The sequence below is a fragment of the Phragmites australis genome, chromosome 4 (genome assembly GCF_958298935.1).
Source record: "Phragmites australis chromosome 4, lpPhrAust1.1, whole genome shotgun sequence".
Lineage (NCBI taxonomy): Eukaryota > Viridiplantae > Streptophyta > Magnoliopsida > Poales > Poaceae > Phragmites > Phragmites australis.
This window is the reverse complement of record NC_084924.1, coordinates 39,888,332-39,907,138: the sequence shown is the minus strand read 5'-3', so window position 1 is coordinate 39,907,138 and position 18,807 is coordinate 39,888,332. Positions and strand designations below refer to the sequence as shown.

At 47.5% G+C, this 18,807-nt stretch overlaps 2 protein-coding genes across 2 annotated transcripts; both read left to right on the top strand.

Annotated features, from left to right (window-relative positions):
• Window positions 1–1,286: 1,286 nt before the first annotated feature.
• LOC133914395 (transcription factor bHLH30-like) lies at window positions 1,287–3,789 on the top strand. Its single transcript, XM_062357508.1, has 2 exons — window positions 1,287–2,087; window positions 2,983–3,789. Exons 1-2 carry the CDS (start codon window positions 1,302–1,304, stop codon window positions 3,511–3,513), a joined length of 1,317 nt encoding a protein of 438 aa, XP_062213492.1. The 5' UTR covers window positions 1,287–1,301; the 3' UTR covers window positions 3,514–3,789.
• A 5,139-nt stretch (window positions 3,790–8,928) lies between these two features.
• On the top strand, window positions 8,929–11,018 carry LOC133914394 (probable phospholipase A2 homolog 2). The gene is made up of 4 exons (XM_062357507.1): window positions 8,929–9,285; window positions 9,384–9,429; window positions 9,800–9,925; window positions 10,541–11,018. The coding sequence occupies exons 1-4, from the start codon at window positions 8,995–8,997 to the stop codon at window positions 10,723–10,725; spliced, it is 648 nt and encodes a 215-aa protein (XP_062213491.1). The 5' UTR covers window positions 8,929–8,994; the 3' UTR covers window positions 10,726–11,018.
• The last annotated feature ends 7,789 nt before the right edge of the window (window positions 11,019–18,807 follow it).

The following is an 18,807-nucleotide window of genomic DNA, read 5'->3' as shown; positions in this document are numbered from 1 at the left end:
TTTTATTCCTCCTAAGCTTCCTAGGCCAGGCCTGTGCTGCAGGGTGTGAATGCGGCGGAGCCACGACATGATGAGCCCTGGCCAGTCGTTTTGCCTCGACCGGTTAGTTCCCCCCCCCCCCCCCGCCTCTGAAACTGCCGCGCGCTCGGGCGCGTCACGTTGCATGACGCGCACATGGCCTAAGGGGCGTGCCGTGCCATGCAGCCTGACCGTTCTGGAACGGATGCCTTCCTCCGTCCGCTCCCTCACGAGCCAGAGCGCGCAAGCCAGGGCGCCAGGCACTGTGCCCACGACGTACGAAAACAATCGAGAAGGCGAGGAGGGGAGCGCGATATCTGGTGGTAGGAGGCTGCTCCACCTGTCCCCCCCGCGCCTCGCTCCCCGCTCGAGTTAACCGGCCCGGGAGAGCGCGAGCGGCACAGCAGCATGATCGTGTCGTCGACGCGCATCGCGGCAGGGGGCCTGGGCGCGGGCGCATCATGGCGCCGGCATGCAGGGGGGGGGGGGGAGATCTCACCTCATTCGCCTCGCGACCTAGCTGCCTGGCGAGCTCTTTAATCATGGGCTAAGATTTGAAACCACTTGATAATCGTGGCGCAGATGAGTGGCGCCACTAGTAGTTAGCCTGCTGTTTGCGCGGATCCTGTTTTGTTCAATCCTGCGCCCACGCAGGGGTTAGAGTAACAAATTCGTGTACTCGTACTGCTCTGCTGTTAACCGCAGGCCGGCGAGGTGTGTATTCCAAGACACAATGATTGTGTCTCTCGGGGAGGCGTGGATTGGTAAAGTGAACGGGTGCTTGCTTCCTGCATAACATGGGCCATGACCGAGCATTCATGCATCCACAGTTCCACGCACACACACGACATAAGCTGCAGAAACACTCTCTCTCTCTCTCTCTCTCTCTCTCTCTCTCTCTCTCTCCTTACATGCAATATTTTCCCGCTCTGCGTCTCTCTCTACCCTTCCCTTACGGTTCTGTTCCAGGCCTGATCGATCAGCTCCATTTACACACCCTTTTCTCCTCCTGTCTCCATTACTCCAGCCAAGTAATTATATTACCCTACTAGCCTTTGCCCCCACAAGGCCATCGAAAGGCGTGGCAGCCAAGTAATGCTATCAGGTTAGGACTAGAGGCTGATGAATTGAAGCGAGAAAAGGCGAGGACCTTTTTTTTTTTTTTTTTTTGCTGTGCGTCTGTGTGTGTGATCAGGGTCAGGGGAGGTCGCCATAATTCTTGCGAGGCCGGGGGAGATCATAAGCGAAAGACAAAAAGGCCGAAAGGCGCATCATGCTGCCACATGCCACACCCTATACAAAAGCTAGCCCTAGAGAGACCAGCAGCAGAAGCATCCATCTCACTTGCACTCGAACGTACACCACAAACCTTAGCTGCACCTTCAAATCGATCGATGGGTGGTCACAGTGACCACCACCATCAAGAAGTCGGCGTGCTCGTCGACGAGGAGGAGGAGGAGCTCGAGCAGCAGGCGAGGGCATGCGATGGCGCAACGAGCGGTGTGGTGGAGCGAGGAGTAGGAGATGGCGGTGGTCAAGAAGCAGCGGGCATGGTGTTCGAAGCGAGTAGTAGCGTGGGGAGCGTGAGTGCAACCATGGCGCCGTCCCAGATCCTCTGCTGGCCCTCGCCGCCACAGCAGCACCCGCACGGTGCGATCCACCACAGCCACAACATCGGCGGCAGCCAGACCCCGTTCTTCCCGCTGCTGCCGCCGCTCCCGCCGCAGCCGCCCCTGCCTCCCCCGTTCTTCGCTGACTTCTACGCGCGGCGCGCACTCCAGTTCGCGTACGATCACCACTCAGGCGGCACGTCGTCGTCGTCCGACCCGCTCGGCCTCGGCGGGCTCTACTTGGGGCACCACGGCGGCTCCCCTGTACCAGGGATGATGATGCCGCCGCCCTTCGCATCGTCGCCGTTCGGCGACTTCGGCCGGATGACCGCGCAGGAGATCATGGACGCCAAGGCGCTTGCCGCGTCCAAGAGCCACAGCGAGGCCGAGCGCCGCCGCCGCGAGCGCATCAACACGCACCTCGCGCGTCTCCGCAGCCTCCTGCCCAACACAACCAAGGTAACGTCATAGAATAAATTTATGCATGCAACGCGCGCATATCTGCATAGGCGCGCATGTTATGCGTGCGCGCGAACTCCATTGCTGCTGGCTCTCCATCCGATAGCACAGCAGCTAGCACTGGTGTAGGGCTGAGCTAGGAGACAGGGAGAGGGAGCCAGGGAGGGAGCCTCCTAGTTGACGCGAAAAAGAGAGACCGGGACGGAAACAAAAAGCTCGCGACGCGGGGAGTTACTGCCGGCCTCTCCGAGGAGAGACAAACACGCGAGCCCGTGTCAGGCTCGGACATGAACAGTATACAGTGGCAGCAAAGATGAACAAAAGCTGGCCATCTCGAGAGATCCTCCATCCGGGTTACCGCCCTAGCAACTGCCAAGGATCCGGGTCTCTGATCCTCTGCAAACCTGCTATATCCCAAGCCAGCCACGTTCTCGTATAGTCGTATGCCACTAACAAATTTTCTCGTGTTAACTATAGTTAGTTAGTGCACCACCACAAATACACACTCCACGAACTAGAGTGGATTTGACTGCATGTAGGCGTGCTAACATAACAAGTATAAAGAATCGGGAGTGGTGATGGTGAGATGCCCACTTCACGCCAAAAGTAAGAACACAGATCGCTTGTGGAAGGGTGCATTCGAGCACCACCAGCAGCAACCCATGCATTGCACTAACATTTTGTATTGATTACGTTTTGTTCGTGCTCCAATTAGTAGGGGGGTGTGAGTCCCACGCTCGGAAGCATGCATACCACGCCACGCACGGCCCCCTTTTGCCCTGCATGCATCCTTTTCCTGTCATCATTCTTTCAACTAAACTAGTGCTGGCTCGTGGTCTTTTTCCTTGTGATTTACTCCATGTGTTTGATTGTTTGGATCGTGCGTGTCACGCAGACGGACAAGGCCTCGCTTCTCGCGGAGGTGATCCAGCATGTCAAGGAGCTGAAGCGGCAGACGTCCGAGATCACGGAGGAGGCGTGCCCGCTGCCCACCGAGTCCGACGAGCTCACCGTCGACGCGTCCAGCGACGAGGACGGCCGCCTCGTCGTGCGCGCATCGATCTGCTGCGACGACCGCGCCGACCTCCTGCCGGACCTCATCCGCGCGCTCAAGGCGCTCCGCCTGCGCGCGCTCAAGGCCGAGATCACCACCCTTGGCGGCCGGGTCAAGAACGTGCTCGTCGTCACCGGGGATGACAGCGCCGGGTGCCCGGGGACCGACGGGGACCAGCAACAGCAGCAAGAGGAGGCGCCCATGTCGCCGCATCACACGGTCGCGTCCATCCAGGACGCGCTGCGCGCCGTCATGGAGCGCACGGCGTCGTCGGCCGCCGAGGAGTCGGGAGGAGCAGCGTCATCAGGCGCTGGGCTCAAGCGGCAGCGCACGACGAGTCTCGCGGTGATCCTAGAGAACAGGTCTATCTAAGCTAACATCCACTTGATGAGATGTGCAAAAATGGAACGAAACAACAGTAAAAACAACACCACAGTATCTCATAGTTGATGATAATACCGCGCAACTAGCTAGCTGCTTATGGATCATGCAAGTTTGCCAAATGAGACTTTTTTTTTTAGTTTTTTCATTTATTATAGTCTTCTCGATCTGTGTGTGTTGGTCTCAATAGGTGGTGTGTGTATCTGCATGGGGATATCTCAGCAATCAATACAAGGTTTTTCTTTCTCTTTAGCATCCGGTCATGGGATCTCTGGAGTACAACCGTGCAGACCTTTCAATAAGATTAGCCGGTCATCAGTCATACAACACAATGTATATCTTGTTTTTAGTATTTGATGTGCTATGCTTTCAGACAATAGTTAATGCATGTTTCAGAGAAGGGATATGAGGCTAGCTAACTAGCATATTTGTTCTAGCTGTTTCATACCTTTTCCGTGTAGAAACATCACTCACCTTCAGAATTAGCAGTCGAGCTTTGTTTTTCCCTTGGTTTCATATTGTAGGGTGTTGTTTGACTTGTCATGGTCCCAAAACTTTGACTTTGACCAACAATTTATTTCTGATCTATTCAATTAGGACTCGAGGCAAATCTTAATCTGGGTTCGTCACATCATCGTTTGTATAATATTTGTGGTAAGAATTCAGTACGTACATTTACCTCCTTGCTTTCTCTTATTTTGCGCTATATTGCTCGCAGCTACATATCATGCGGAATAACTTTCAATTATAAATTTAACAATGTCACTTTATGCCACTAATTAAACTATGTACAATTGGACTTGTTGACCAGAATTTATAAATTTTGGTTCTTAGAATATGTCGGTGTCTGATGGAAAACAAGAGGGTGTACGAGGATTGAATTACTTACATTTTGTTGTGGAAAATCCATTTCCCTATTCTAGTTTAGATATAAAATTGTAATATCGATGATCAGAGGCCTCTGTAGTTTCTGATTTCCTCAATGGGACTGGGGGTTTTCACATCCTGTTTCGGAAAAGTTCAATGTGCGGATGAAATTGCTATGCAAATAACATGAAAAAGTTGTTTTTAGTGTGTGTGATATATTTAGTTTTAATTACTATTCCCTCCGGTAAAAAATACTTGACGTTTTGGCCATACCACCGTCTCTAATGTGTATATTTGACTACTAATTTCTATTATAATATATTTATAAAATCTAATATATTTATGAGTTATGAAAGTATAATTCAAGATAAATCTACATGTACCATTTTCATATTTCCTAACTAAATATTTAAAAAGTTATTGAGTATTTTTGATCGGTGGTAGTAACTTGGAAGCAATACTATGTAATAAGTCTGGATTGTATGGTTCCTTAGGTGCATCTTTGTTCTATGAATCTGAATCAAGAACGGGAAGACGATACGTAAGGTGGTGTGTACTCTGAGTCCCTATTTGGAATGTATGGATTTAATGAAAATTTACATGAATTTTGTAGGAAACAGTTCGATTATCGTAGGAATCTGAAAAATTCTCACGTGCCAAGTAGGGTTTAAGTTTTTATATGTGTGAGAAAAGAGATCTACAAAGAGAATATGTTATTAATTTAGTCTTGGAACTTTTTCGAAATTGTTACGTTGCATATTGTCTGGTTTCTGTGTACCCTTGTATATGTATCGAACATCTTGAGAAGATACGGTAATGTGACACTTTTCGTGCTATATTTTTTTATCAAGTTTAATGTGCGTGGAGATAACACTATCACACACAGGCTCATCCCGCACGGCTCGTAAATCCTCGTCTCACATAGTTTTCAGTCATCACAGTTATATCATCAAATGTGTTGATTATCTCTAATGGGTAAAAAGCCGTGTGAGAAAAATCATTATCTCAGATTGTTCGATGCTGGAACCGTTATGGACAATACATCTATGATATTTGGTTTTAGAGCTTGAAAAAAAGACAAAAAATGTTAAAATCTGTCAAAAAAAGGACGATGGTCAAGCCATCTAGGCATCTCCACAATCATCCATTATTTTTCTCATCATTTTCACTAGTTGCCCGAGACTCAAACTCACACCCTCATGACGGTGACCTAACCTCCTACAACTGAGCCTGCTTGTGTTTCATGCCAAGGTTTAAAAATATATTCTTTTTAACCTATACGTAATACATTCACTTGATAAAAAAATTGGACACAACAATGAAGTTAAAAACATGTTGAATTTAAATCATATATTCACATACAAATTTAAATACAATAATGAATTTAAACACACAATAAAAGTTAATTTAAAAATTGGTCTTTTCATTAAACACAAAAGAAGATCAGTACATGATAACTATATTTTAGGATATCACCTACAAACTACACTATGCTACACTATTCTAGCCTTCTTCATCATCGTCGTCGTCGTTGCTGATATTTTTCATTTTACACAAAAGAAAGATTAGATCCACAAAATATCTGTATTACATAAAATGCTCATCCGGATTGCAAAAGATGCTAAATCTGAACTGCTAATTTTGAATTAGCATGCATGACCTACACGCTAACACTAATCTAGCCTACGATGCTTCGCCGGCTGGCCACCGAGGGCGACAGAGTGGCTAATGGTGAATAAGCCTAGGGGATCATTGTCTCCGTAGGAGTCGGAGTCATCCACAACATTAGCATGGCACTTGGCATCGGCGTGGCCTGCATTGGCTTGTCCACCATGTCGTCATTGTCTTCCACTTCCTTGGCACTAGCCTCCTCCAGGTCGGAGTTGCTCCTGACCTACTCCTCTTCCTCGCCACTGTCATTCTCCTCTAGCTCTTCCTCTTCCTCCTCCTTGTAGGTGCCCGGTGGCGTATCCTCCTCGCCCATGCCTAGTGGCATCGGAGACCCCTCCCATCATAGGCTAAAGTCATTGTTGCCACCGACCTCCTTTGGCTTTATAGAGAGCTTAGAGTTGGTCTCCTTCGACGAGACCTCCATGGCCTCCTCTTCCTCCACCTCTGACTCCAACGAGGACCAACTAAGTGGCGACCACGGTAGGCCCGTGTGTGGAGGATATGGCAGAGCGGGCACTGATGGTGATGGAGTAGGAGAAGCGTCCATGGGAGGCGCGGCGGAGGAGTGTCGAGATCAAAGTAGAGGATGAGCTCGTGGCGACCAGGATTGGGAGGAGAGAGGAGAATGGGGATGAGATTGGGTTTTGGGGGGGGGGGAGAATTATTCGGCTGGTGCGAACTTAATGGATCCTGGCGTGGAAGGCGAAGTGCATTTATTTCTCACGAGTAGTGGGGACGAAGTGACGAACCTTGTGAGAGAAGCTTGGACCCTTGATATCCCTCGTGATTCCAGAGTATTTTGCATGGTTTTAGAGTGGACTTATCCTTAATATTATCTGGGACAGATTCCCATTTGAACCATAAGAGATATTTGTTATCTCTCATAGTTCCAACCGTATAGCTTGTCTCACACGACTTCTAACTAGAACTGTAAGCGATAATTTTTATCACATGGTTCCAAAAAAAACTGTGAAAGGCAAGAAGTCTCGTACGAGCTTTTTTAGTAGTGTAAACCCTATTTGGGATGACTCTAGCTACTAGCTCCACGTTTGATCTTATATTTATAGGCTAAGACAAAGTGATTTAAGTCTATATTTTTAGACTAAAATAAAAATAAAATAGCTCACCTAAACATTCTCTATGTATTCATAACTCCAGCTTCGTGAATTCCTAGAGCTAAAAATGCCCGACTCTAAAATTTTTTGAAGCTGAAGCTCTGTCAAATAGGCTCAATAGTGCTTGTCTTGTCAAATATTTCAATCTTGTTTTTCAATCATTATTTTTCTTTTTCTTTCCGGGGTCAATTGTATGCCATGGCGATAGATTATACACATCATATATTCTTGCACGGATACAACTGTTGGTACGTACCTACTACATGCAATTCATACCACAGATCTCATCTCTGGGTGTGCTACACATCGCCCTAGTTTGTGTTTCATCACTTCTAGGTTAAATTCTTTGCTCGATTTACTAATATATTTTTTTCAATGGATGGACTTACTAAGATCACTCATAATCTATTCACGCACGACCTGTTCGAAATATGTTTAGCTTCTAAAACAAATAGTAAATATAAATTGGAAAATATAGGTCGCAATTAGGTGCAGGCCAACTAGTAGCACTAGCAGGAACCAAATTAAAATGATAATCAATCTGACCTGACCGGTTATATGTATGCGGAGTTTTCCATTTTCTGAACACCGTTTCATATTTTTTTGAGAGAAGTTACTCCATGTTTCTTCCTCTAAGCCTTTTGGGGTCTCGGGACACTTTGTGCAGACTTTGAAAAGGAAACGGGTACTCTGCCAAAAGGAAAAGGGCAAAAGGTAAGTGTTGGATGGACTCCATTTTCTTCTCCCCTGTAAGAGAAGGGGAGCTGAGTCGGTGACCCATATATATGCAATCTTAATGATATACTATCACGAACAGAACAGTTTATATAAGGGAAAAATAAATGTAACTGAATTGTACCATGATGCGCTCCGTCGGCCGTTTTTGCTCGGTTTCTGATCTCTGAAACCGAAGACTGCACTCTCTGCACTGAACAGTGCACAGTTTTGGACGTTGCATGACGCAGGTCTTTCGAGCCCAATTAACCAATGGCATGCAGAAAGCTTCTGCCTTCTTCTGCTTGTGGAGCACTGCCTCTTGCAGTCCGCTTGTGCAAGGACCAGTGGACCACCTAGCTAGAACGGAAGGTCCAGTGCTAGCTTAGATGCAGTTGCTAGCGAACGGAAGGTCCAGTGCTAGTTTAGATGCAGTTGCTAGCATGCTAAAGAGGACTTGCCACAAATCTGCAGGAAACGGGATTCACACGACACTAATCGAGGCGCCTCCAGTCTCTACCTGAGCTAAGCTCGTAAACTAGCTTCAACACAAATTATTTGGGTGCAATGTTCCAATCGTTTAGAGGACTCAGGAGGCCAAGCGTTAGACCATGTGCAGCGGTTGGGGCTGGCTCTCTACGGTTGCGAGGTCATCTCTTGATTCAGCAAGACGCCTAAACAGCCTCGTTTTGATCTCGCTTCTATAACATTTAAGTACTCAGGATTGGTGCAAGACGTGGACTAGCTCACACATGCGGTCAAATCTCATATATTCTATCCGCTGCTTGGTGAGCCTTTAGTCTTTACATGAAATGAGCAAAAAGATAAGGTCTAAATCTGATGTTCTTTGTTGTGAGCATAAGCCTGCCATCATGTGGGATCATATCAGTGAGACCCGCATCACGCCCACCAACTAGCAGCAGTATATATGTTCTGCTGGTACTCGAAAATTAGGATTAGTCTCACTTGCAATTAACTGCACTATATATAGTTGACATCTGGTATAATTGTATACGTACAGTCTTTGGAGTTTCTATTAGTCTCACTTGCAATTAACTTCCACAGCTGGAGTACACAACTCCCTGAGTCCATCTTCATCAAGTACATGCACTGCTTACTCTCGTCCAAGTCCAACCACTTCCTCCAGAGTCCAAACTCCAAAGCTTATAAAAGCTCAGCCGGCCGGTGCCATTCTCGTGGTATTTCGCCCCTCTGCCTATCCAGTCGTTCTCTCTCGCACACCACACACAGAGACAGACGCACAAACGAACAGTCGAACACCACGAGAATGGCATCCGTTCTCGTGTTCTCTCGGTGTTCTCTGCTGCTTCTCCTCCTGTTGGGGACGGCCTCACGAGCGCTGAAGATCGGCGACCTGCTTGGGGAACCACCGGCGGTAAGGACCAGAGGGAAGCAAACTGAATCTGAACTTTTGCAAGTGCTTTGCGAGCTGATCGGTTGATTCGGGGTCCACCATGGGCTTGTTTTCGTCAGGGAAACCAGGGTTGTAGCCGGACATGCGAATCCTCGTTCTGCACGGGTAGGAACGTCACAACCCTTACACTGTCATTCTTGTTACAGAGGAATCTTTGCCTTCCAGTTCTGTGTTCTGTTTGGGATCTCTCTTCCCTGCTAGTTTCAGAGAAGATGATTGAAACTTTACCGTGTTTTTTTTTCATTTATGTTCTTATCCTCTATTCCTTAGTACTAAGATTTCGTTCGCGTGAGGATTACTTTATAGAGCTCCATTTTCTATGAATGACAATGAACAGCACATAGTCTGCAATTTTTAGGAACGGACAAGCAGCTTAGTTCAAGTTTCAAGTCGACTCTTTTCAATCGGATACTGGAAAAGGGAATTACTGACACGCGTTTGCTTTCGTTGTCTGTGATGCAACGGTCCCGTGAAGTTCCGCCGCTGCTGAGGTACGGGAAATACTGCGGGATCATGTACAGCGGTTGCCCCGGCGAGACGCCCTGCGACGCCCTCGACGCCTGCTGCATGGTCCACGGCCAATGCGTCGACACCCACAACAGTACGTTCTCTGAACTCTGCCTCTTCAGTTCCTTTCTGAAACAAAAAAAAAAAAAAAAAAAAGCAGGAGAAAGCACAAGGAGGACTGGCTTCACCTGAACGCACCAAACGGACCAAGGGTAGGTCCAACTTAGCCCACGGCCTCACGCCAGGTGTTTCCGAGCTGACGCGCCAACTAACGCAGTCAGATCACGATCTTAGACTAGTACAAGGCTACAAGATAAATTAAACCAAGCGCACGGCATGCGCCAGTTTGGTCAAAACTCCAAAGACTCAAAACGCGATGCAGGGTCGCGTTTCTGCACAAGGCCACAGCACCCTCAGACCAACGGATGCGTACGTGCGTCGGCGCGCCGCAGGCTCGCAGCCAACCAACTCGTGCGCGCGCGCGCGCGCGCGGTGCGCCAGTAGCCCGCCGTTGGGCCGTCGCGTCCTTCCTTCTCGGCACGGCACGGTTGCATCCGCTTGCACGCGTCGGCACGCATGATTGCATCGCCCCCATATCTCCCTCACGCACTCACTCGAGCGCACTGAGTACGCGAGTGGTGGATCAGGCGTACATGTGTCGTCCCGTCGTCCCATCTGTCTCTGACTACTTGCTGCTGACTTGGGGCAGATGACTACCTGAACACGCGGTGCAACGAGAACCTGCTGAGCTGCCTCGACAGGGTGAGCCCGGCGGGGCCGACGTTCCAGGGGAACGAGTGCGACGTTGGCCAGACGGCGTCCGTCATACGCGGGGTCATCGAGACGGCCGTGCTCGCGGGCAAGATCCTCAACAAGCGCGACGACGGCCAGTAGCCGGCGCCCGGCAGGACTGCTGGAGCGACCAAAGAGGCTTGCGGTTCTAGGAACAGGCCGTGCTTGCAAAGAACAGCACAAATAAAGTCGCATGCGCGCGGCGCGGCGCCCGTCCGTGTACTGTAGTCCAAGTTGGAGGTCGTGGACCACTGTGGGTGCAGTTTGTATTGGTGTATATTGTACACGGTTTGTGGTAGGATTAATTGGCAGGGATGCAGCCAAATTCAAACGGTTGTAACATTGTTGTTCCTTTATTAGCCGATACAATAGAACAAGATAGATTATAATGATAGACGAAAGCTCAATATACATCCGCACATTACTTTAAAAAAAGGTGATCAATACCGGTTTCAAATCGACATCAGTGTCGGTTTTAGAACCGGCACTACATAATCGGCAATGATAATCGAACACTATCACTAATGGATTCATAACCGGCACTGAAGTTATTTTCACGAAAAAATAGAAATCAAGCTGGCCTCTGCATCGAGCCGGACTCGCTTGAGCCAAAGTCGACAGTGACCCATCCCTCCACCGGATGGCGCCACTCGAGCTCGACATCCGTTGTGAGCTCCTCTGCAGCTCCTCTCCTTGCTCCCAGTGGCACCGCGAGCAATAACCTCACCTGCGACCTCACCTGCGCCGCCACCGCACCTCACCTGCGGCCACCACCACACCGAGGAGCCACTGCACCTGCGGCCTCACCTGCGACCTCACATGCACCGCCACCGCACAAGGAGCCATCACACCTATGACCTCACATATGCCACCACCGCAACTGCGACTGCCACCACACCAAGGAGTCACTGACACCGCCGCTAGCGAGATCCATGGTCGGATCTGCCGGATCCCGCCGCGGATCTCGCAAAGGGTGGAGTTGCTGGTGAGGGAGGCTGGGAGGAGGAGGTCGGTGAGGGGGGGGGGGGGTGACAAGAGAGAGAGGGCTAGTGAGGAAGGCTTGAACTTATAGAATCGGATGGAGTGCGGGCGTGCGGCCAGCCTGAAGAGATAGGGGAGAGAGAAATAGAGAGATCGGGCTAGACCTGAGGGCACGAGCCAAAATCAGATTGCATCAAAATTTCGGATCCACTCCAAGATTTGCTGCCAGCTCAAATTATAAACTAGCAGTAATAATATCAATGATGGTTCGTATTAAGAACCAACACCGATACTGAGTATCAGTGTCGGTTCAACCCGGCTCAATCAATGATTGAGCGCGGGATGATGAACTAACACCGATACTTCATCAGTGTCAGTTCTGACCTAGCCGACACTGATGACCTGATTTAAATGACATCTTCTATTGTAGTGGTGGAAATGATTAATGTTTGAGAAAATGTGATGGTATGTGGCCAAATTGGCAAGTTTATGGTGGAATAAAACATTCTTTCGTTAAAAAGAAGTTAATTTTCAAGTTTGTTGATTACAACCTAATAAATAAGGCCATTAAATTTTGAGTTAATTAGATTGGTGGCATTATACTTTTGCCTGATTCAAAAATGCCATTATAATTCATGAAATCTGGTGGCTGCCATCGCGATTTTGTGTCTATTCGAATCACGCCATTATATACGCCTCCGACGGGTTTAGACCCACTGCCAGGCGCCAGTATTTGCATATTTCCCATAATGCCCCCCTTTGGTCTATATCGACACTTGGTTCGACTCAACTAGGTTACACCCCCATTCCCTACTCTCGAGAAACCCTACTGATGGCCAAGACGATTGGGCAAGGCGAGGCCTCACTAACGATGGAGGCGGAGCTTATCTAGGTTCCGTAGAGGCAAGATCCTTTGCGAGCGGTTCAGCAACTTGGATGGAGGAGATGGACCGCATGGGTCCTAGTGCGCCTAGATCTCCAAAACCGTGAGTAACCCTAGACCTCAACGATCCCTCTAAATCCATCACACTGCATTGGTTCTCAGTAGAAAATAGCACGGATTTGTAGTTTATGTTCCCTTTTTTAGCACGATTTTGATTTGGTTTTGTCCCTTTCTCGCTAGGCACTGATACACAATAGAGACGAAGGTTGAAGGTTTTATCACAGTTGAGTCAGATGGTTGGAAACCCTATACCAAAGGTATCACTCAAAATTAGGTAGTGGATTCCAACAGCTTTTCAATGGATTTCCTTATGAGAAGCTTAAGTGGCAAGGTCAAATGGGGCATAGCCTAGAAACCTATGGTGTGGTTCTTTTACAAAAGGATTGGTGAGGATGTTCAATTAGTTCATGATACCCAAATTGTAGATGTGCTTGAAATCTACAAATCAGAGAAGCACTTCATGTTGTTGGTAGCAGTGTTTGAGAAAGAAATATATGATCAATATGAGGCTGGTGCTTTACAACCTTTATGTGTTGTGCCACCAGGAGTACCAACTAGCAATCCTAGTGAATCTTGCCCCCCTCCTGAGAAAGGCCAGGCAACATCTGCATCTAAAGTAGCAGATTCTAAAGAACCTACTAGTGAAGAAGCAGATGAAGTTGAGCATGATATCTTTGACAGTGGTGAGGTGTATGTTGGTGTAGATGATACACACATATATGGCCCTCCACTTGCACAAGCAAAGCAGACTGCTCAATTTGCTACTGTTGACACTGCACAACCAGAGCAACCTGCTCAACCTGCTGATGGTGACACTGTACAACTTGCTGCTGCTAAAGGAGCTATGCCTCGTGAGGTAGAGAGGTAAATGATGCTAACCCTCTAGAACTACATGTGCTGCATGATCCTGAGAACCCAAACATTAGGAAGGATCCACTGTTCCCTGGCATCATTGCTTTCAGAAAAGTAATTAGGCATTAAGTGGTTAAGAGAGGTTTTGAAGTTGCTGGTTAAAGACAGGTGCCACAAGGTTTATTGCCAGTTGTTCATATGAGGGTTGTCCTTGGCGCATTCATGGTTCAAGACTACATGATAACCACACAATATATGTGTAGCAATTATGCATGTCAATGTTTTTGTTAATTTTTTTTGTAACATTCATGGTTTTTATCTCCAATTAAAGGTTCTTCCATTTGAGCATAATTGTCCAACAACCAAGTTGCAGGAAGGCAAGATGACTACTCAAGGGTGGGTTGCAGATAGGCTGGGGAACTAGTTAAAGAAGAACCAACAGAATGGTGCAAAGGACGCAAAAGAGAAGCTTGAAGAGCAATACAAGATTAAGTTGAAGTACTCAAAGGCTTAGGAAGGGATGAGGCTAGCACTTGACCAAATTCATGGCAAATATGAAGAGAGATTCCAACTACTATTTAACATGGTAGCAAAGATTAAGAAGAGGTCATCGGCTTCACTTATTGAAATTGAGCTATAGAAAGTAGGTAAGAAAACATGTTTCAAGAGAATCTTTGTTGCATTGAAACCTTGTATAGATGGATTTTTTAGAAGGATATAGACCTTACATAGGAGTGGATTCCACTGTATTTTTTTGGTAAATACACTGGACAGTTGACTTCAACCACATCAGTAGATGGTCACAACTAGTTATTCTATGTAGCATATGCAATTTTTTATTCAGAAATAGAAAACAACTAGGTGTAGTTCATGCAACAATTACATAGAGCCATAGATAGTCCTTCAGGTTTGGTAATTTCAACTGATGCTTATAAAGGATTAGAAATTGTTGTTAATGATGCATTCCCTGAAGTTGAGCATAGAGAGTGCATGAAGCATATGTATGCCAATTTCATGAAGAAATATCATGGATCTGTCTTTACTCAGCACCTGTATCCAACTGCAAGGAGTTATATGGAAGGCAGATTCAGATGGCACATGTAGCAGATTTTTTAATCAAACCCAGATGCTATAGAGTGGCTTGAGAAAAACCATGGAAGGATCTAGTATAGATGTTGGTTCTCAGAAGCCAGTAAGTGTGATAACCTCACAAACAATATTTCTGAGAGTTTCAATAAGAAGATCAAGGCACTGAAGGGTCTACTTCTTCACGAGCTAGTTGATGGACTTAGGGAGTTGATCATGGAGAAGGTAGCTCTAAGAAGGAAGGTTGGGAAACAAATGGCTGATGGAATCCTGCCAAATGTGATGAAGGAGCTCCATAAAGCAAGCAATAGCCTGAAAGTTGTCAAGGTTGCCAGGAGTGATGATGATGTTGCAGAAATTATCTTGGTTGATGCTAATAATGTGACTAGAAGGCACACAGTCGACTTGCAGAACCATAGATGCTCATATAGGCAATGGTAGATTACAAGAAAGCCATGCAACCATTCCTTGGCTGGTGTCTGTGCTAATAGAGGGGTTGAGATAGAAGATTTTGTGCACGATTACTACTCTTGTGCAGAGGTTCAGGATAGCATATACTGGTATGATTGCACCAATAACAGATAGGTATCAGTTGCTTGTGGTGGACCTTGGGTTCGAAGTGTGGCCACTGTCGGAGGGTTAACTCCTCAAGCGGGGATCCAAAGGGATCCCTTTTGAGATTCGGTCGGGGGATGATTCTGAATCTGCTTTGCAGGTGAAATAAATGGGCGTAAATGAGATGCAGGTGGAATAGAATTATCGGATGCAGAAAGTAGTAAATGCTCAGGAGATTTTTAGACAGGTTCGGGCCGCACTGAGCGTAACACCCTACTCCTGTGTTTATGCTATAAATACTCTGAGAGTGTCTCTTTGAGTATCTGCTGTGTACAAGAATGTTTGTCTAGTCTAGAGCTTCGTGCTCCTTGTTCTTCGGTGCTCGACCTCAGCTCGTATTCAACTGGTCTACCGTCGAACTCTCCTTTTTCTGAGCTTCACCTGCCTTTCTCTGGGGAGCCCGCCCGGCTTATATGCCCGCTGGGGTGATAGCGTGCCCAGAAAGGATGGCGCGAGTTCCAAGTGCCATAAATGGAAAGCAACCATCATGGGCTGCTGCGCGAGGTGACGGGGAGGGTTGAAAACGCGCCCCCGTCCGGTCTTGTTCGTCATCATGTTGTTTTTCAACGGGCGCTGCGGGGAGGGCCCACCGGGCAGCCACCGAGCAGCCCAGCGTGCCCGCTCGGTCAGAGCAAGCCTAACACAATGGGGCGGCAGGCGGAGCGCCTTGGGCTTCGCGATGTTATCCCGAGGCGCGCCGCACGTCGCGCGATGGGACTTATGCACTAAATGTCCCCACGCCTCCCTGCCAGGCCGTGGCAGGGACTGGTAGCAAGCGTGGGGGGAGCAGTTGAAAGTGACATGACACACGCCCTCTTAAATGCAGCATCGGGCCTCTCACCAGCTGACACCTCACCGCTGGGCCTCTGTGGGGGCCACCGGCGAAGGACTTCTCAGGCCCTCGGGGAACCGATTGCTCGGGGGCCACTGTTTGCCGCCCAAAGCACTCTCTCCCGGATATGCCCTTTTGTGATCCTCGGGGAACCGAGTGCTCGGGGGCCACTATTCACGGCCCTGAGCGCTCTCTCCCGGAACTGACTGTTTGGGTCCTCGGGGAACCAAGTGCTCGGGGGCCACTGTTCGCGGCCCCGAGCACTCTCTCCTGGAACTGACTTCCCTTGGGTCCTCGGGGGACTCGGGTGCTCGGGAGCCACTGTTCGCAGCTCCGAGCACTCTCTTCCCATTACTTGGCTTTTCATGTCGTCGGGGGACTTGAGTGCTCGGGGGCCACTGTTCGCAGCCCCGAGCACTCTCTTCCCGGTACTTGGTCTTCTCGGGTCATCGGGGAACTCGGATACTCAAGGACCACTATTCATGACCCCGAGCACTCTCTTCCGGAACTTGGTCTTCTCGTCCCTCAAGGAGATAACCCTGGTGGGAGGGCGCCACGTGGCACTCTGCTGTTCTGGCCTCGGGACTCGGGGACCCCTGGTTCCTGTGTCACCGATAGCCACCTATGCAAAAAGAGGTCCAGGAAACCCTAGAGTTTAGAGAATCAGGGGGGGGGGGATCTTGAACCTGGCAGAAGAATTGTGAGGTGTAGGAGATGCAAAGGTTTTGATAGCTTTCAAAAGACATGCAAGCTTGCTGAGGCATTTGATGAGGTGGTGGATATATGTAGTTCAACAACACCAAATAAGAGGTAACAATTAACTTTCAACTTTGCCTACTCTAGTTCCTGTTGCTTCTTGACATGTCATTTTGACCAAATTGTTCTTAAACCAGTAAGAGATAAGCTACCACTGATGCTGGTGAGGAGCAGACGCCACAAAAGAAGTGGACACCCAAGAAGAAGAAAACACCTAAGAAGAAGAAAACCCTTAAGAAGAAGAAGACCCCAAAGAAGAAGAAGGCTTAGACTACCTTAAGTACACCATCTGTGAGAGCTGTTAGAAAACTCTCATACTGGCTAGGACTGTGCTGCCAACATTTGCCTTGGGTCTGTGTATTTTGTGCTTCTTCTATACTTGTAAGATGGAGCCTAATTCTGTGCTTCTGGACATGTAATAGCTAGGAGTTGATCATGGTTGTTCTGGACCTGATGCTATGTTATTCACAGTACTGTGAAATATCATGTTCATGTGTTGAGCAACTAATTTGCATTTTGCTTGAAGAATTTAGTTTGCATCAATACTGCTTCTAGTATTGATCATTGAAGCATCATAGTTTAATCTTCCCATTTATAGTAATGTCCAACTGTCTCATATGCTTCTATGAAGTGATACAAACCTAAAGCAATATACTGATAACCAATGTACATTCTGAAATAAGAGCTATGCTTCTGTACAGTGATACAAACCTAAAGCAATATACTGAGAACCAATGTACATTCTAAAACAAGAGCTATTATTCTATGCAATGATACAAACCTAAAGCAATATACTATCTCATGCGCACTGTCAAACTTGATAGAAACATGATCACTTGCACAACACTTCATAATTCAAAAGCCAACATGACATACACTACACATCACTTGAATAGCACTGCAATGAGCACTCCCAGCATACAACCAAAACAAGCAGTAAAAACACACGCCCTCTCCGCTACAAGTCATTTCTTCTCCATGCATACCATTGTGCTCAGTGACACTATATGTTGCATCATTTCCGTGAATCTGATGCTTCAACTCCAGAATTTATTTATTACCATCTCCAATTTCACTAGCGCGACTGTTGTTAACATAGAAGGGCACACCAGCTTCTTCCAGTGACCCCTTATGACACATAAAGGACATGTACTCATTCTCCCACTTGTAAAAACCGCAAGTCATCGGATCATCCTACCATGGGCAACAAAATCAAACACGAATAATATTCGGATATAATCAAAATGAGCAAATTTCATTGAATTGATTCAACTAGGTTGGACATTATTCTCACACTTGTAGAACATTCTCCTATAGCTCGCAGTTTGCTTGCTCTTTAGCTTAATCACATGAAACCCACAATTAGGGCAATCAACAAGGGGGAGCTCCTTCCCGTCGCTACCGATTGCGCTAGACCCCAACGCTGTCTTCATCAAACTACCCCAAACCCTAGAATGGGACATGGTTGTACTGCAGACTGTGCTGGAGGCCGCCAAGAATCTTGCCTAAGGAAACTCAGATGAGTTCTGCCTCCATCATCGGTTAGAGCCCGTCTTGCCTTGTCGCCTCCGCCGTTGTCACGTTGCTTGTGGATGAGGAGTGGGGAATGGGGGCGCAACCTGGTCGAGTTGATCCGAGCATTGGTATAGACCAGCGGGGGCATTACGGGAAATATGCAAATACTGGTGCCTGGAAGTGGGCTCAAACCCATCGGAGGCGAACATAATGGCGTGATTTAGATAGATGCAAATTCGCGATGGTAGCCACCATATTTCATGAATTAAAATGGCAGTTTTTGAATCGGGCAAAAGAATAATGGCATCAATCTAATTAACCTTTAAATTTTTTGAGTAGATTGTATATAACTTGTCACAAGTGTACATTTGTGGTATGAGCATACTATTCAAATGCTATAACGAAGCATCTTATAGGGATTTCACTAGATGTCCAGGTGTTAGTCTAGTCCTATTTGTATCTCCACTGAAGTGCGCACAAAACTAAATTATAAGTTTTTTAAGAACTAAATTATAAGGAAGCGGTTAAGCTGCGACTTCGCGGAGCGTGTGACCCCCCGAATTTACCCATTTGCAGCGAAGCCCACTTTCCAAATCAGGCCATG

Excerpts from the sequence above, each read along its gene's own strand:
- LOC133914395 (XM_062357508.1), top strand. The coding sequence starts at position 1,302 with ATGCCACACCCTATACAAAAGCTAGCCCTAGAGAGACCAGCAGCAGAA. Across the intron at positions 2,088-2,982 it reads TCCTGCCCAACACAACCAAG|ACGGACAAGGCCTCGCTTCT; the intron begins GTAACGTCATAG and ends CGTGTCACGCAG.
- LOC133914394 (XM_062357507.1), top strand. The coding sequence starts at position 8,995 with ATGCACTGCTTACTCTCGTCCAAGTCCAACCACTTCCTCCAGAGTCCA. Across the intron at positions 9,286-9,383 it reads TGCTTGGGGAACCACCGGCG|GGAAACCAGGGTTGTAGCCG; the intron begins GTAAGGACCAGA and ends TGTTTTCGTCAG. Across the intron at positions 9,430-9,799 it reads CGAATCCTCGTTCTGCACGG|TTCCGCCGCTGCTGAGGTAC; the intron begins GTAGGAACGTCA and ends GGTCCCGTGAAG.